This window comes from Streptopelia decaocto (genome assembly GCF_964273445.1).
Source record: "Streptopelia decaocto genome assembly, chromosome: 6".
Lineage (NCBI taxonomy): Eukaryota > Metazoa > Chordata > Aves > Columbiformes > Columbidae > Streptopelia > Streptopelia decaocto.
The window spans coordinates 61,576,265-61,593,200 of NC_138660.1; the positions used below are offsets into that span (position 1 = coordinate 61,576,265).

At 38.2% G+C, this 16,936-nt stretch overlaps 1 protein-coding gene across 14 annotated transcripts in view; it reads left to right on the forward strand.

The window, feature by feature from the left end:
• R3HDM1 (R3H domain containing 1) overlaps positions 1 to 16,936 on the forward strand; it is a 47,475-nt gene that overhangs the window by 28,031 nt on the left and 2,508 nt on the right. For 7 of the 14 annotated variants that reach the window (XM_082056524.1, XM_082056525.1, XM_082056533.1 and 4 more), the window contains 11 exons: positions 421 to 575; positions 1,970 to 2,071; positions 4,254 to 4,511; positions 4,983 to 5,103; positions 9,679 to 9,833; positions 10,381 to 10,529; positions 12,447 to 12,550; positions 13,165 to 13,332; positions 14,854 to 15,023; positions 15,254 to 15,404; positions 16,684 to 16,766. In XM_082056524.1, the coding sequence (XP_081912650.1) occupies positions 421 to 575; positions 1,970 to 2,071; positions 4,254 to 4,511; positions 4,983 to 5,103; positions 9,679 to 9,833; positions 10,381 to 10,529; positions 12,447 to 12,550; positions 13,165 to 13,332; positions 14,854 to 15,023; positions 15,254 to 15,404; positions 16,684 to 16,766 (1,616 nt within the window). The remainder of the gene's footprint in view (positions 1 to 420; positions 576 to 1,969; positions 2,072 to 4,253; positions 4,512 to 4,982; positions 5,104 to 9,678; positions 9,834 to 10,380; positions 10,530 to 12,446; positions 12,551 to 13,164; positions 13,333 to 14,853; positions 15,024 to 15,253; positions 15,405 to 16,683; positions 16,767 to 16,936) is intronic. The other 7 variants (XM_082056526.1, XM_082056527.1, XM_082056529.1 and 4 more) reach the window with 5 other exon arrangements.

Genomic DNA, 16,936 nt, shown 5'->3' on the forward strand with positions numbered 1-16,936 from the left:
TGTTCTGGTTGTTGTTCAAACTGATTAAAGGACATTCATTTAATTGCCTTCTAAAAGGTCCTTAAAATAGTATTTTAGTAGGATTTTCCTTTATTATTCCTGCCTTTTTCAATCCACTTTATTAAAAATGAGTTTTCAAGATAGGCAGGATATATATCTGTGTTTATTAAGTAAAGACAGGGTGGTTTTGTTTAATTGTTTTGGTTTTTAACTGCCTGTAGTTTGTCAAATGGTGCCTGTGTAGTCATTGCTGTTATAAATATAGTTGTGGGTATTTGGCGTAAATCTGTCATATAAACCAGTTTGATTAAATTTCAAATTTTGTTTTACCTGCTATAAACACGTGTTGTTCTTTTCCCCAAAGCTGGACGATGCAGCTGTCTGCCATTGGGTTGTGTGTGTCCTTTTCCCACCTCTCAGGTCAGCCATTCCTCAACCCAGATGGCACTCCAGTCGTGTACAACCCTCCCATGCCTCAGCAACCTGGTAGGACCCAAGTGCCTGGACCTGCGCAACAGCCGCCTCTTCCCGCGCCGCCTCCACAGCCGCCAGCAGCGAATCACGTCCTCTCACAGGTGCACATGTCAAACACGTGGTGCTTGTACCCCTGACTGTCAAGTTGGTGTCTGATAACAAGGGATCAGGAGGTTTGTTCTGTTGAAGCATAAGTAATAGCTGCCTAGATATGGGGAACTGGATTTTTTTTTCCCCACAGTCCTCAGAACTATCAGTTCTACTAATAAGCAAATATTGTAGGCAGCCTTTTATTAAAAATATAAAAAACGTATGAATATGAAAGCGTTTTGGTGTATCAAGAGGTTCTGTCTTCTTAAGAGTCACAGCGTGTGGTTACCCCCGCATTCACAGTCACACAGCAACCTGGGAAGAGAGCAGATCCAACTGAAATCTTTGTTTCCTTGTCTCGAGGTTATTTTTTAGGCAGATGCATTCTTGGGTTGTACTGCACAAGCAGTAGTTACGGCACAAAAGAGGTAGCTTACGACTGGTAGATTACAAACACCTCTTTCAGTAGCACTTTGGCTTACTCTACTCAAAACTGCACGCTGCAGAACAGGATGTATTTTATCCATTTCATCTGATATAAGAGGAACTTAGTAAAATAGGCCAGATTAAAGATGAACTCAGCCCTTGGAGAAAGGAAAGGCAAAGAGTGTGTATGGGCAGGAGAAGTGGGGCACCAAGCTACTGGTTATTGTCTCCTGCGGTGTTTTTCAAATTGCTCTCAAATTTTATCAACAAGTTATTTATAGAACTTAATCTAAACCTTTATCTTTGTTCGTTTCCTCTGGCTTGAGTCTTCTGTTGAGGATACCTGCGTATACCACAGCAGAGATGGTCTCTTTTGAAAAAGGCTCCTTTGTGCCCTTTCTCCCTGTCTAGTGTATAGAAGTCTGCATGTGGTATTTGCAGTTTTCTTCACAAATTCTTTACCACTTCTATGCTTGCCTTCTCCATGGAAAATGGAGTTGAACCTGACAAAATTATTATCAGCTGTGATACCTCTCTGATGTTCAAATAACCACAATCTAGAGAAAATATTTGAGTATTGTTGAATAAGTGAAAGTTATATGTTTTAAGCTATGGTTGGTAGTAAATTCACTCTGCGTTTAGATGCTTTGAAACAACTTGACTTTAAAATGCACATTAGTTTTTATTTTATAGTTTCAAAAAAAATCCTCTAAAAGAAACACTAAATGTTTAACAGAAGCAATTTGCTAACTTATAGCTATTATAACATATAACAAATAAGGGAAATGTGTTTCTGCTGGGAGACTGAGATATTGAAAATTACTTTCATTTTAATTCTAGGCAGTCTTTAGCTTAAAATATCCATTCTATTTCTGATAATAGGGCATAGTTGCCTTTTTTCCTGTTACAAGACTTTGACTTTGGTTTTGCTTCTCTTACTCTGATGTTAACCATTTTTATAAACCTGTTATTTCTTCAGCCTATGCGGCCTCTGCAGCCTTCTTCCCAGCCTGTTCAGTACTCTGCAGTCTCTTATCCACCCCCGCTCCTGCCAGTCTCCTCTACACAGCAATATTCTGTGGTATTACATCTTCTGTTCATCTCCTCTCTGCACGGGTTAATCTTTAGTGGGTGCTGACCTTTGCTTGGTTGTTTGTATGTGGTGTGCGATACCAGTGTCATGACTGGCTAGCTTTTCAATCCCCGTCAAGTATTACCTGAGTGGGGGAAAATAGTTCCTGAGATTTTAACGTGTTTATTTCAAGTTCAGCAGAAATGTATACAGTTGAGGCTATATCCATATATCTTTATATTTAGGTATTTAGATATATATTATTTCCCTTTGTAAAGGAACAGTTTTTCAGTGCTATTGTTTTGTTAACCAGTCAGTACCTTTTTATGTCTCTAGATTAACGTCCTTCCATCCTTTCTTATTTCTTTGTCTGTTCTTTCTTCTACTGAACCATAATACATTTTCTCCCCCATATTGCTATGGATGGGAAAGTGATAGAGCAGCTTGGTGGGCACTGGTTAAGCCACCACGATGTTATACAACAGCTATTTTAATATGTATTCAGGGTTTTTATTTTGTTACTATTTTCAACATTAGTCAGAAATGTCTTCTAATAATAGGTACAGATTGATCTGAACTTGATAGCTTGCATATAATTAAAACTATATTGTAACTGTTGTTTGTACTTTAGGTATAGAATTCTAAAAGGAACTGCACTTTGTGGAGGGTGGTGGGTTTTTTAGCGATGTTGTTTCTCATGTTATTTTATTGTTTGAATACCTGTGACCTGCAGTCACTGTAACTTACCTCCTTAGGAATGAAATGAGAATGGTTAATCAACCAGTGTGAGCTTCCTATGCAAGTTTAGCATATGACTAAATTGCTGTTAGCAGCAGCTAGTTGAGGTGTCACTATGCCATGATTGACAATCGTCATTAGGTACATGGTTGTTAAAGTCGAAAATGAAACTTCTTCTGGGTTTATAGTAATTTCAAAGTGGTTCACATTCAGGAAATGGGTTCAAATACTAAGTAGGCTGGCAGTTTCAAAAATTTATTCCTGCTGATGGTAACTTAGGTAACACAGTGAAAAGGACTGATGGTATCTCCTCTCTAAACTGGGTATTATGAGAAGCAGAACGTAAAATCCAACATAGAAGAGCATTATATTTGTGTTAATAGGCATCATTAAAGAGTGAAATGCCAAAGGCAAAGTTAGATTGTTAATCTAATGTAAATAAGGCTTTTTGTAAGCTGCAGAAGTATTCTAAATAAAGTTTGAAATGCAAATTCATATTTCCAGTGGTAACTAAGAATATCTTTAGCCTGGAAACTCTAAAAATTCACCATAAGATTTGAACATAGCCAATCAGTAAATGACAGCTTGCTCTTACTCTTTCTTGATTAACTTCTCTGTTCTTCAGGATGATCTAAGAGAAGATCAGGTGGTCTCAAAATATTTTTGATGTTTTTCCATGTTTGGCGAGTCCACTTTTGAAGAGTGAAACAAATCTTTTGTTCAGCAAAAAACCACAATACTAGTGATCACTTCTGATTTCCAGGATGTTGATTATTTGATGCTAAGTTGCCTGTAAAGAAAAGGAGCTTGAGGTTACAGTAATAGAAGCTGAAAATTTTGCAGGACTCCTGCAGTATCCAGTGCAATCAGCACCATAGTTTCAGATGTTAATAAAATACAGACAGTAGGAAACCACTAGAGCACGTTACTTGCAGCTGTTACTCGATTTCAGGCTAAAATAAATTAATCCTTGCACCTAGTCTAGTACCAAGTTAGAGGAATGTACCTTGTTGTTCAGGATTACAGCCTTATTAACTTAAACTCTTAAAACCAAAAATTACTTAGCAATACTAATGCCTTCTGCTGTTTTAACTGGGGTTAGATGTTTTCACTCAAGCTTTGGAGTCCAATCAGAAAATGTTAGTGACAAAAATTCTCACTTCATTTTTCACAATTGAACTCTTACAATAGGTAGACAGAGGCAGATGTAATCCAAAAACTGAGTATTTGCAGTGAAATGTCTCAGTGGGGATGTTCTCTCCTGCTGTCAGCCCTGAAGATGATTTACCACTGTGTTCCCTCTCATTCTTTCCCTTTGTTCTTTGCCTGTTGCTAATGCACAGTAATTTGAGATGTGCATATCTGAAACTTACTGAGATATTTGGCTATGCTTTTTTTTTCTTGAACGTGCATTTGTGAATGTAATTTTCCTTTTTTTTTTTAACTATTACAGCAAGACAACCTAGGATCGCAGTTTAGCCATATGAGTCTTGCCCGCCAGCCACCTGCAGATCCAGCCGAAGCTCCCAGTGCTCTGTTCCAGTCCACTGTGGTCCTGCAGCCCCCACAGCAGCCGGGTTACATCATCACAGCTGCTCCAGCTGCGCCCTCGGCCCAGCCCGTGTCTGCTCCAGGCTACTCCACATCTGGCCACCCTGTCAACCAGCAAGTACTCCAGCAGCAGGGATATATGCAGCAACCTGTACCACAGGTACAGCGGCTCTGTTTCCATCCTCCCAACAGCTAAATTTAAAAACGGATCATGCTGTTCTATTAATGAGCTTATTCTATGGTGTGAAATTGCTGCTGTGTGCGTTTATTCTGGGGTTGGGTGTTTTTTTTCTGGCTTATGTGTTCTGAAATGGAAGACTTCAGTGTACTTGAGGAGGAATAATCACCCAGCTTTTCCTGTTTACTGTAGCTGGTAAAACTCATGTTCTGCATAGTTTTCTAGTGTTTGTAGAAATTGGGAATTGTTACTTCTACAGTGAAAAAGTAGAAGAAATCATCTGTTAAAGGGGGGAAATTATGTAGTATAAGTATTTTTAATTGCTAAACCACTTAACATTAGTTGCACCTTTTAATAAGTTTTGCATTCATCTTTCATGATTCTTTTTGCATTTAGATATCTGCCTCCTATAAACTTACAAGTAGTGAACCTTCACTTGTTGCTCGTTTTCAGATGCCAGCTTGTTATTGTGCCCCCAACCAGTATCCGCACTCCAGTCCCCAATACCGCCCTGTTTCTGTCCATTACAACACCCAGCAAACGCAGCCGTTGGCACAGCCCGGACAGCAGACAGGTTGGTTGAACTTTCAGCATTTCATTAGAACATCTTGTGTGCGTTTTCTCCTGGTTTTGCTGGTTTTTAACTTATTTTGCTGAAAGTCTTCTAGTAACTTGCAAAGTAAGGTGAATTAGTCCCTTTAAATGATGTAACGTTGCAAAGATGTACATTGACTGAAATTTCTAAACAAAAGGTACTGATTTTAGATGTTGTGGCATGAAGAGTGCTATGCAGAAGATACCAGTGATACTGGTTTAATTTGGTTTTCTGTCCTAGGATTAAAGGCATCTGGGTATTGAATAGAACATATAATGAGACTTAAGTGGTTAGAATTAGTTTTCTGCTCTTCCTATTTTTAGTGAAGACTTTTCAGCTGTCTCTGAGTTACCTTTCTGTGAATGTTATCAAGCTGTATTTCTGTCTCCTTTCCTATTGTCTTTTCCTTGCAACTTGTAACTATAACTGTCATCATTTTAATAATCTGTACTTAAAAGCTTCTTCCAGAAGATTTGGATTCTTGAAACAAATTTCCTTCTGAGCAATATCTTGTCTCGCAGTCAAAACTTTCAGAACTAGTGGCAGAGATCCTTAAAAATCAGACTTCTAATACCATGTTTTAGTTGAATATGTTAGACTTAGCATCCTTTTGAGTTTTCTTCAGGAAGAAGGATTTTTTAATTCCTCCACTCTGCCCACAACTATGTGTTGCTCTACAGAAATAGGATGAAAGATCAACTTTTACAAATATAAATGGGATTGTTTTATAGCTGTTCTATGAAGTAGCCTGTAGAAGGGATGGGCTCTCTCTTCTGCAGCTCTTCCAGGAAGTGCTCCAAGAGCAGCAACACTTGAAGTTGTTATTCAGGGTTCAGTCCACAAATGTACACAGGATTATTTCATTGCAGAATCATCAAGATGTGATGCCCACGCATAGGGTTGTCAGATTATTTTAAAATACTGTTAGTGGCTGCTTACTGCAAAATGGATTGCCACTTTTCAGAAGTGAAAGTATATTGATGTTTTTTCAAAGGAAAACAAATTACTTGGTTTTGCAACTTGTTTCATCCACTGGTGTTAAAGATGTGTTATCCAACTGTATTACACAACCTCAGAATTTTTAATACCGAGACTACTTAACAGCAAAAAGTCTGAGGCTCGGCTGGGGTTACTTCCCCGTTTACAGGGACACCCTCTGTGAACAGCACACAAACTAAATCAGAGGGTGTAGCTAAACGAAACAGTCTGAATTTGAAAGCGTGGGGTGATGGTACATCGGCACCAAGATGCAAAGGGAGGAATGGGTTGCTATTGTGTAAATTTGTTTCTTGTATGTTTTTAGCTCTTTATGTTTTCACTGAATTTCACTGCCTGTGATGTGGGCAGGGTGAAAAAAGCATTGGCAGCTAAACTGTCCCTCTGTGTCCTCAAAGAAATCCAATAAGCAAGCTGTGCAGACAGCTACTTCACCGCTTTGTAATGCGCCTTGTACCTGGAACCCTGACATCAAGGGATTGTGTTTAAGTAGTGAGGGGTCGTCCAGCCAATAACTTCCTTCAATCCTGTTTGGTTACTTGGTGTTTGCTAGCACTAATGGTAGAGACAAGTAGTTTAATATTTTAGCAACTGCATAATTAGTCCTTAACTCAAAATCTCCAAATTGCTACCTACCCATTGCTGGTGCTCATTTACTGCTTTATAGGCAAATTTAAATTAGCATTCTAGAGATGGAAGGTTCCACATTATGTTGTATGTTCTGTAAGCTGCTTGTGAGATGGCATATTTTGAAATTCTCTCTCGTGTAGATTTATTTGAAACTATTTGTAGTAAGTTGACACAAAGCTACATCCAAAATGGTTGATGCTAATTAGCAATGACTGGTTTTGAGAACAAAGGCAGCGTGTTACTTGGATAATACAGCAAGTGTCTCGTCAAAAATGGGAATTAACAGATCTTGTATTGCTTAAAAGCCGTGGGTTTTATTCATCTTATAAAGTGGTTACTAACTATGAAATAACTTTCCAAACACAAATTTAGATAAAAGCTGACAGCTGCTGAGAGCGCGGCAACTGAAGCCACTTTTGGTTTAATATTATGGAGTAACCCGACTTTATTTATGAGCTGTTGGATTCGGGGCCGTAACACTGTCTGAGAGGTTTACATTTCTCACAGTGAACCGGTCTCTTTTTCAGCTGCTTCCTGGCTTCCTTTCTCAAGGGGTTTCAGGTGAAATATTGCGGGGGTGTCACTTTTAATAAAAATGCTGTGGTTGTCTGATAGATTTTTGGGAGAAGAAAACCCTAAGAAAAAGGCATTTCTCATTGCCATTCTAACGAGGGCCCAGTTACCATGAGACCTGGTTGAGGAAAAATCTTACTTGAACTACAGTTACAGTAGGAACATCAGCTGAAATTCAACCAGCTTCTGCTTCACACTGGCCAGTGACAAAACTCTTCCATTGTATTAATAGCTGTAGTTGTAATAGTAGTAATCAAGCTATACTCATAGCTTGTTACCCGAGTGATTGGCCTCGCTTTTCTGCTCTTGAATAAAGGTTGCTCCTCCCTCTTAATGTGTTATTTAGAAAATGCATTTCTATATTCCATAAGTTAACCTTTCTGATATTAACAGTGATTTCTTTTTAATTACGTAAATATTAAGAAGCGTGCTTCTTTTCTTATCTGCTGTTTCAGAGTATTTCTGTGTAATGAGCCAATCTGCTACAGCAGGTGTGGGTTTTCTGCTGAGTGCTGCATTTCTCTCAGACCACTCTCTATGCAGAGGTGAAATTGTGAAGCTAAAAATAGAGCATTCTTTGGAACGCTGCGGGGAACCTTCTTGGCAGTCAATTTATATTGTTCCAGTTCTCTCTGCTTGCAAAATTGATTATGCCTGTCTCTGGAAGTGCCAGAAAAAGCTGAAAAATATTCACAGCTACATTGCAATTTCTGAGAAATGAAGGGGTTAGATTGCAGCTGTATTGATTGTATCTGTCACATACTGCAGCTTTGCATTCTGCTGCTTTTTAGGTGCTATAGATCATTTTGTAACAAATTACATTTAAGAATTTTGTTTATTACAGAAACGAGATGGATTTTTGTGCACAGTTCAAACTTTAGAGTTATTAAAAATTCTCATTACTAATCCTGATTCCAGCATGCCTTGTTCAAAGTTTGTATAGTACTCTGAAAATATTTAGTGTGGTGTGGGTTTGAAATGAATAGCTCTCATGGTTTAGACCTCTTTAATTTTCTGAAGGAATATTTGATTATATTAACAGTCTTGTTTTAGTCTTCATTGTGGCAATTTCTCTAGAGACAGACAGCTGAGAGTGTTAATTCACAAGGTTCATTGTGCCCTGTATGTATGTAATCAATGAACACTGGAGGGGTTTGTTTACAAAAAGGCTTTTGTGTCAACTAATTATTCTCAAAATACACAATGCAATTTTTTAAACACAGTTTAAAAGAAGTCCAAGCGAGTTTTTGCAGCTATATTTGCGTTGTTGTAGTTCCATACCAAGGTAGGGAGCGCGGGGAAGGTCACGGTCAGTAGGATGTGAACATGTCCAAGTTAAATACAGGCCCTTTTTGCCATCAGTGCTTCTTGACAAGCCCAGTTTTGTTGTTCTGGAGCGATAACCGGCTCTGTCTCAGAAACACTGATAGTTATGGGGTTTTGCTGATGTTGTAAGTAGCACATTCCTATACGATAGAATATGACAAAAAGAACTTGTGTTCTATATGTGCTTTGATCTTGGCAGCAGTTACCTACGATACACTTTAAAAATAAAATTTAAAAAGGCAAGAGTTAAGGTTGGACCTAATAAATGCACAGATTTCCTGTTTGGCACTCATGCTTGGGGTTTGTTTGTTTGGGGTTATCTTAGGCCTTTTTTGAAAGATAGCAGAGGATACCAGTTTAAGCAATAATAAATTGTTGTAGAGGCACTATAGAGTGGTCAATATGAACATCTTTTGTTTTTCCCCCAAGATAACTGAATACAAAATGCCTTCCACTGGATATGAACGTTGCTTTTATTTGGAAGATTTTTCTCAGTTCTCAGTTTTTTAGCTTTACAGATTCTGTACAAATTGCCCTTTTAAAAAAGATTTGCACACATGCCTTACACAATTATTTTTGAAGTAGAATTCAGTTTTGAAACATAGTCAAGGTATTCTAATCCCTAGGGCACCTGAGGTACTAATAGAATTCAGTATAACTAGAATTTCAAAACTGATGAACCTAGAATGGCCTTGTTCATAATAATGGATAACTAATTGGTTTTGGTATTATCCAGCATGCTTTGTTCAAATGCTTTCAGCTTTCACCTATCAAATCAAGGTGTTAATGCATGCAGCTCACTACAGCGTAAAGAAATACTGCAAGCATGTGAGAGCAGAATTGCAAATAGTATGTACAGTATTTCGTGCTGGATCCAAATGAATAAATCTGTTGGCGTCTTTTTATATGCATGATAAGTTGCCAGATTTAAAGAGCCATTGAAAAATGCTGCACATACATTTTCACATAGGCAACTCTGTATAAAATGTGTTCATTATTTCAAAATAAGATTTAAATGTATAATTTCAGGTTACCAGGTTTTGCCAAATCAACAGCAAAACTACCAAGGTTTAGTTGGAGTTCAGCAGCCTCAGAATCAAAATCTAGTCAGTGGCCAACACAACAACATTGGGAATCAAATTCAAGGTGTGATTGTTCCATATCCTTCAGTGCCATCTTATCAGGTGCGTATTTATTCACAACTTTCCAATCACTCTTCTGTGTGTTTGAGTGATATATTTTTTTAAGTGCATTGCTCTGTAAATGGTAGAAAGCTGCAGGCAGGTGTCAAAGGTGACTTTGGGGCAGAAATTAAAAAAACCAAAACCGAACCAAAACCCCACCACAATTAAAGTGAGAAGAAAATCTGTCACAAGTGTACAAATTCTACTGTTGAATGCCAAGTGCTGTGATTCAAAGGATGGGAAGGAAAGACAGAGCTCATTAGATTTCCCTGCCACCAGCCCGCTTTCTGTTGTAGAGAAAAATATATTTTCTTCATTTATGGAGTCCCTTGGAACCAACGGTTCCATTTTGGGGGAAGATAAAGTTTTTGTAATAAAGCGCTATTATTTCAACTACTGCTGTCACTAGTCTGCTGGATTTAGAGACCTCCAGCAGATCTTTCAGTTTCTGTTTCTTTAAAAAATTCTTATATAAATTAGGTGATGGTCAAGAGGCAGTAAGAAATATTCTCTGCAGAAGAAAATCTTAATGTGTTCTCAATTTTAGGTTTCGGTGCCTCAAGGTTCCCAAGCAGTGCCCCAGCAGACGTATCAACAGCCTGTGATAATTCCCAGCCAGTCAAATCAAGGGTTGCCCACAACAGGAATGCCGGTTTACTACAGTGTCATTCCGTCAGGTCAGCAGAATAATTTAAGGTGAGTAGAACTCAGTTATTTGATTTCTCAGCAATTAGGCTTAATTGTCTTGTAATAACTGACAGGATCTGCTATAGTACTGCATATATTAAAATGCATTTTAAAGGCAGACCGACAGACACTGTAATATCTCTTTTGGTCTTTTTTTGGAATTAACAAAAAAGCCCAGTACTGTGTTAATTGGGACATACTTCTTAGACTGTAAAACACTGTTTCTATATCACTTTCAGCAATGCTTTACTACAGTCCCAAGTCTTAAGATTTCAGCATTCCTTTTCTACACATGAAACACCAGTGTGTTCTGTAGCAGGGCCTTTATGCAGTAACATTTAAGATGAATATCCATAGTCACTGGTTTTGTCACAGACAATGCTTTATAAATTATAGAGAAAAGACAATTTGAATCCCAGAAAAAGACTGACATTCTTTTTTGGAGCTTTGTGTGGAAGGAGCACAGCTTATTTTGTCCAGATAGCTAAGGAGGCCTGCTGGTGCAAAGCTGGCTATGAAACAAGCAGAGGAACTTTTTCCTGTGCTTGGCTTTTGTTTGATAAATAACTTTTTATCTACCTTGGTAACAGCAAATTGGTCTACATATACAGACCTCCCTGCGTATACAGCTGTGTCCCCAACACAATGTCAGTATGTGTGAGAGAACACATAGGCAGATACCTAAAAGAATTCATTAGGATTAATGCATGTTACAAATTTTTCTTCAGTTTTTTGAACTTACAAAAGTGCATCATTTAAAAATACCTTGCTTGCAGCTTTTAAACGAGCATCAACAGTATGATGCTTGCTTCATCCTTCTGTGAGCGCAGTGACTTAAATAGCATTTGTGCCATTGCTGCATGGCTTTATCTATTTAAACGTGAGTTCTTGTTCTTTGTGTCTGAAGGTTCTTTTTATCCTTTCCATCTGTAGTTATATTTGAGGTTCAGTGAAGCCGTAGGTAAACATAATCCCAGACTTTTTTTGAAGTAAGTTTTGTTGCTTGATCTCTTGCGTCATTTAGAGTGTCCCTCTCTTTTGAACAGGGAAATGTTTGTTTGGAATTCAGAGCAGACTAGCAACTAATGACAGCATCTTGCTTTTATCAAAATAGTTACATTGCAGTACTTTGACAAGGAAAGCAGAATGCTCTTCTGTAGGAACTCAGTCGTCTCAAACCTACAGGTCACTATTGAAAACTGTCATCAGTAGACAGATGAGAAGCTGCGTGAGAGCACACATCCCATACAGATATAAAACCATCTGGTTTCATTTTTGATGAGTTTTGTCTGCCTTAATGAAAGGGAATTTTTAAAATTATAGAACTGCACTGTGGGGCAAAGAATGGAACAAACTTGTGACAACAGGTAAAAATGATAAGTCCAACCCTATTTGGTAAAGCCAAGGAAAGGCAATAATCTCTCTAAGCTGTGTTACTTGTGGCTGAAGCAGAGTTGGCGTGTTTGGTGTGCTCAATAAGCCGGCTGAGCTGCACGGGGCCACCCTCCTGCTGACGGAATGGATCCAAAATCCTCGTGAAAGGTTCTGTGGTGATCATTTAACTGAGACCTAATGCTGGTTAATTGGGCAAGACAACAAATTGTCTTTTTATTGTTATTCTATTCATACACGTCTTTATACTGACATAGCACTATTGACACAAGAATAGTACATCAAAATAGGTGAATTAGTACAGCTGCTTAATGTATGCAGGGCATAAGTCTTTCCCAAAGAAGAGATGTGAAACTCCAGTCTTCTGAAGAATGAGTAGACTTGAGGGTAGGTGGGAATATTATTGATTTTAAAATTAACCGTCTCAGTGATTTGCAGTACGTGTAGACAGCAAACGCAGTAGTCATGATTAAATAAATGAGTGTAGCATAAATGCCTGTTAGTCATGTTCTTTTTTTTTTATTATTACTACAGTTCATCAGTAGGATATTTGCAGCCTCCTGGATCGGAGCAGATACAGTTTCCTAGAACATCATCACCATGCAACTCACAGCAGCTTCAAGGACAGCAGTGTGCAGGTTGGGGAAATCAAGTTTTTATTGAAAGACCTCAAAAATATCTAGCTATTATTGTGCTGGGTGATTGGATATTTGCTAGTAAAGTTTTTATTTAGAATTAGCTGCTATATTTTATTTCCTTCTGTGTTCCATTGTTGAAGTTATATTGGAGGCAGGTTAACTTGACATCTCAATTTATCACTGAAGGTTCTCAAGTTACTGTCTTAGAATAAGTAAAATACACTATAATGACTTGCACGTCTGCTTGTGAGTCAAGACAAGACATGGGAACCATACATTTTCAGCAGAATGACTTCTGTCTTTTCCTGAAGAAGCTACATGGGTCTGAAACATTTGAGAACTGGGTTTACATTTGATCAAACAAGAGCAAGGCACATTTTTGAAGCAGTACGCTTGGCTCTTCTACTCTAGACTTCACTTAATGGAGGAGGAGCAGTGATTTTTCTGAAGCGTTCCACAGAAGAGGGTGAAAACTCTGAGCATTCTGGGTTTAGATAGAGAGGAGAGGTATTTTTTTGACCTGCTGAAAACCTAAATGAAATACTCCTGAGCTGTGTGGGGGTATTTTTGTTTTGTTTTTATGGTAGCCTTATTTACTGCTTTTACTTTCATAGTTTATAGCAACCATTCAAGTCAGAAGCCATCACCTCCTACATTATTGCCACCTTCATCAAAGTCAAAGCCCCAACAGGCTGCGTCCATTGTGCACTACAGCATAGTGTCTCCACCCTCATCATCTAAAAGTTTGTCCACTGGTCTTTCCATCATGCAGCCAATAAAAGGTATATTTTATTGGGACTTCCATCTAAGCCATTCTGTCTAGATATCCGTTGTAAATTATCCTGTTTGATTTCATGGCTAACTGCTAGAAAAAACAACTTGAGTGCCATCTCTGCAAATACGTTTTTTCATAATCCTTCACCTGAATTGCTATTATTGCAACTTTAAAAATGATGACGTGGAACATAAGTGAAACAGTAGCCAAATTCATGAGGGCAGCTCTGAGGCAGCCGTCTTCAGGTAAGAGTGTCGCTTAGCAGACACACTTAAATCAGGTTCAGAATGTTTCAATCTGCAAAATATTTAGGTAATTTTTAAAAGGTGTATAAACAGCATCCTCAGTGGCGTGTGAAAACAGACGTGAGCTTTATTTTTATAAATACCAATATAGTAAATATTTCAGAACACAGTTTACAAGAGCTAATATATAGGTTTAATATTATGAGGTAATTAATCTACGTTGTTTGTTTTCTGAAGGAGTCTGGGTGTTTTTTGTGGAGCCTGGGGTAGTGAAACAGTAGCCTGTTTTAAAAAAAAACAAGATGAATGCATTTTATAATGTATATCCAATTGTTCCTAACTGATGCAATGACGTAGGTAGTAAATCGAGAAGATTGTAGACTCCTCCTTTAAAGGTGGATGATTATGTTTAAACCGTGTGTTTTAATTGTGGTTTCTGAGAAATGGTAAAAACAGTGGGTAGCACAGAGAAGGAAATTGCAAACAACCATTTGCAAGTAAACAGGACATCATATAAATTACCTGGGACAGAGCCAGGCCAAAGGGGGAAGGCAGCTTCCCTCTCGGGCAGCCTCTCAGCACAGCTCCTCATGCAAAACCTTATGGAACTTGGCTGTTCAGGCGTCCTCCCCGGCTTCGCATTTCTGTAGCTACCATGGTGGAAAAGTGGTACAGGATGCGGGGATCAATTTGCAGTCTCCACCTAGAAAAATGTTCCTATATAAAACGTCTACATGAGGATAATTTTGCCTCAGACTCAAGATTGATTCTGCGTCTTCCTGACGTGTGCTGTCATATCAGAGAACACATTTTGAGTCTGTATTGCTGTACATCATGTAAAACTAGCTAGGAAACTTCTGGTTTTAAATAAAGCACAGTGTTGCTTAATATCCCGAGTTCTTCGGCGCATTGCTCTGACAGTAACCACGGTGAATGTTGAATACTTTCAACTACTTTTAAATATTGATAACATTTTTGAAAGAAATAATAATAAGTTTCAGTGATGCACTTTTCTGCTTCTGGAAAGCCCTCTAGAAGTTAACTATTGCAAATTTATCTGATACTGGGAATATAATTGTACATAAGATACTGCTCCAGTTTTCTAGAATTCAGCAGGTTGTTTAGCAAAACATTTGTTATTTCCCTGTTTGGGTGTTTTTGGGTGTTTTGGGTGGGTTTTTGTTGTTGTTGCGTTTTGTTTGTATATTCATGCCTTTTCTGCTAAAGTGAAAATTGAAATGGATGCTGAACTAACTGTATCCCGCTGATTTCTTGTCTTGTAGCAGTAGCACCACCACCAGGTGGAGGAGTAGTGATGATGCAGCTAAATATACCCAACAGTCCTCAGCCCCGGAACCATTCACCGCCACAATGGAAACAGAATAAATATTACTGTGATCATCAAAGGGGGCAGAAGTCCACAGAACTTAGCACTTTAGACAGTGCTGCACAGGTATGAGTTTGTTGTTTTGTTTTCCAGGATGACTTGATAACTTGCATATATTGCATCTTTGCATGTGTTTTGTTTTTTTTTTTTTCCCCAAAAGTTCTCTTTGGGGAATAAAAATCTGCTGTGTTAGTAGTTAATCTAGCTATTTTAACTTAAGTCTGTGAATGCTGTGGGTGTTGTCTGGCTTGTTCAACTAGGTCCCTTTTAAACCACTAACTTGTTGTTTGTTCCAGTTGCAGCATAGTCCTCAACTAGGTAGTCCTGTCGCCTCACCAGCCCCATCACCAGCACCAGCTCAGCTATCGAACATGAAGAACATCCGTCCCACGTTAACACCTCTTTCCATTGTGTCCCAGTTTTCTAGACCTTTTGTCCCTGGACAAGGTATGTTTTTAGTTACCTAAAATGGTTTTTATTTGAATGTTTTAAAATACAAGTTATATGAGGATTTTCTGACAAATTGTAGGTCACTCTAGTACAATGCTGTTGAAGCAGGATCATCAAAATTATCCACTGATAGCTTCAAGTTTTAACCATAAATCAAGAACTTGGCACACACTCTCACAATGGATATAATTTTAGAGCTACAGAGATACAATAAATAATGTGGGACTAGCTGATCTTAATATATTAGTTGGGCATATAATGTGTTTTGAGGGAAAGGATACAGAAATGGGATGCTGACAATAATGTTCTGACAAATGCACTTATTAGTTGGTGATGCACTGAATCAAACCACTGCCTCAGTGAGAATTCTTCATTCCTTTGGAGAAAAAGTAGCATGATGGGACTAGAGCCTCTAGCCAATACAGTTGCTACTTTAATTCATATTTCAGATAGTAGCCACCCAAAGACAGAAAAAATTCATTGTAGAATTTCAGTCCTCTGCTGCCATGTTAACAGAAAATAGAGGATTTTCACTGAGATGTGATACTTGGTAGTGTTTAAAAAGCAAATGACAAAACCTGCCTTTGTTAGTGAGCAAAGACACCATTTGTGATTGTAGTTACCAAACTCAGAATTAATGGGTCTATTTTACAGAAGGATTTACTTTACAGCAAAATTAAAGAAAATTCTGTATGTCTTCCTTATTGAAAAAGCAAACCTTATTTTCTCGTCTTTGTGGTGTCTTCTGCATAATCTGTCATTGCTTTGTATTCCAATGTTATTGTAAAAATTCCACGTTGCTTGTTGTAAAGTAGTAAACCTCTCAACTTTCTTAATCTTCTGTGATTGCTAAAAACTTCTGTTCCATTCTCTTTGTGGATCCTTGGAGCAAATAAGAATGTGAAGACATACCTGGCACTAATGAGGGATATAACCATGAAAATTACTACATTAGTACACTGAGAAGAGCTTTAGCCTTAAGCTCATTTTGAAATGAGAGGATTTAGAGAAGACTGCAGTGAAGAAAAACCTTGCATATTTTTCAGTGTAGTCCTTTAGATGCAAGAAAGCTTACACGTCTTCACCTTGTGATCAGGATGTGACTGACTTATATTTGTTTAATCATGCCCAATGTTATTTTGTTAGCTTAGCCAAATGCAGCACTTTGTGCATGGTTATTCTGCTTTCTTTTCTGTGGAAGATATACTTTGTAAGAAGAACTTGGAGTAAGATGCCATGTAACAGAAAAACCCTTCTAATTACCTTTCTCTTTAAGGAGATGCCAGATACCCATTGCTTGGCCAACCCCTGCAATACAATCCACCATCTTTGTTACGTGGACAAGTAACAAGCCAACAGGTATTAAAGAGAACAGTCTCCTGGCAGCACTGAAAAAACAATTCAGGACTGCTTATTGAAACCAGTGTGAATGGGGGAATGGGTGATGACATTAGAAAAGTAATTGAGTGGAAGGTGCTTGCTTTCCAGTAATGGTTTTATTCTGTGTTGATACTTCCCGTTGTTCTTGT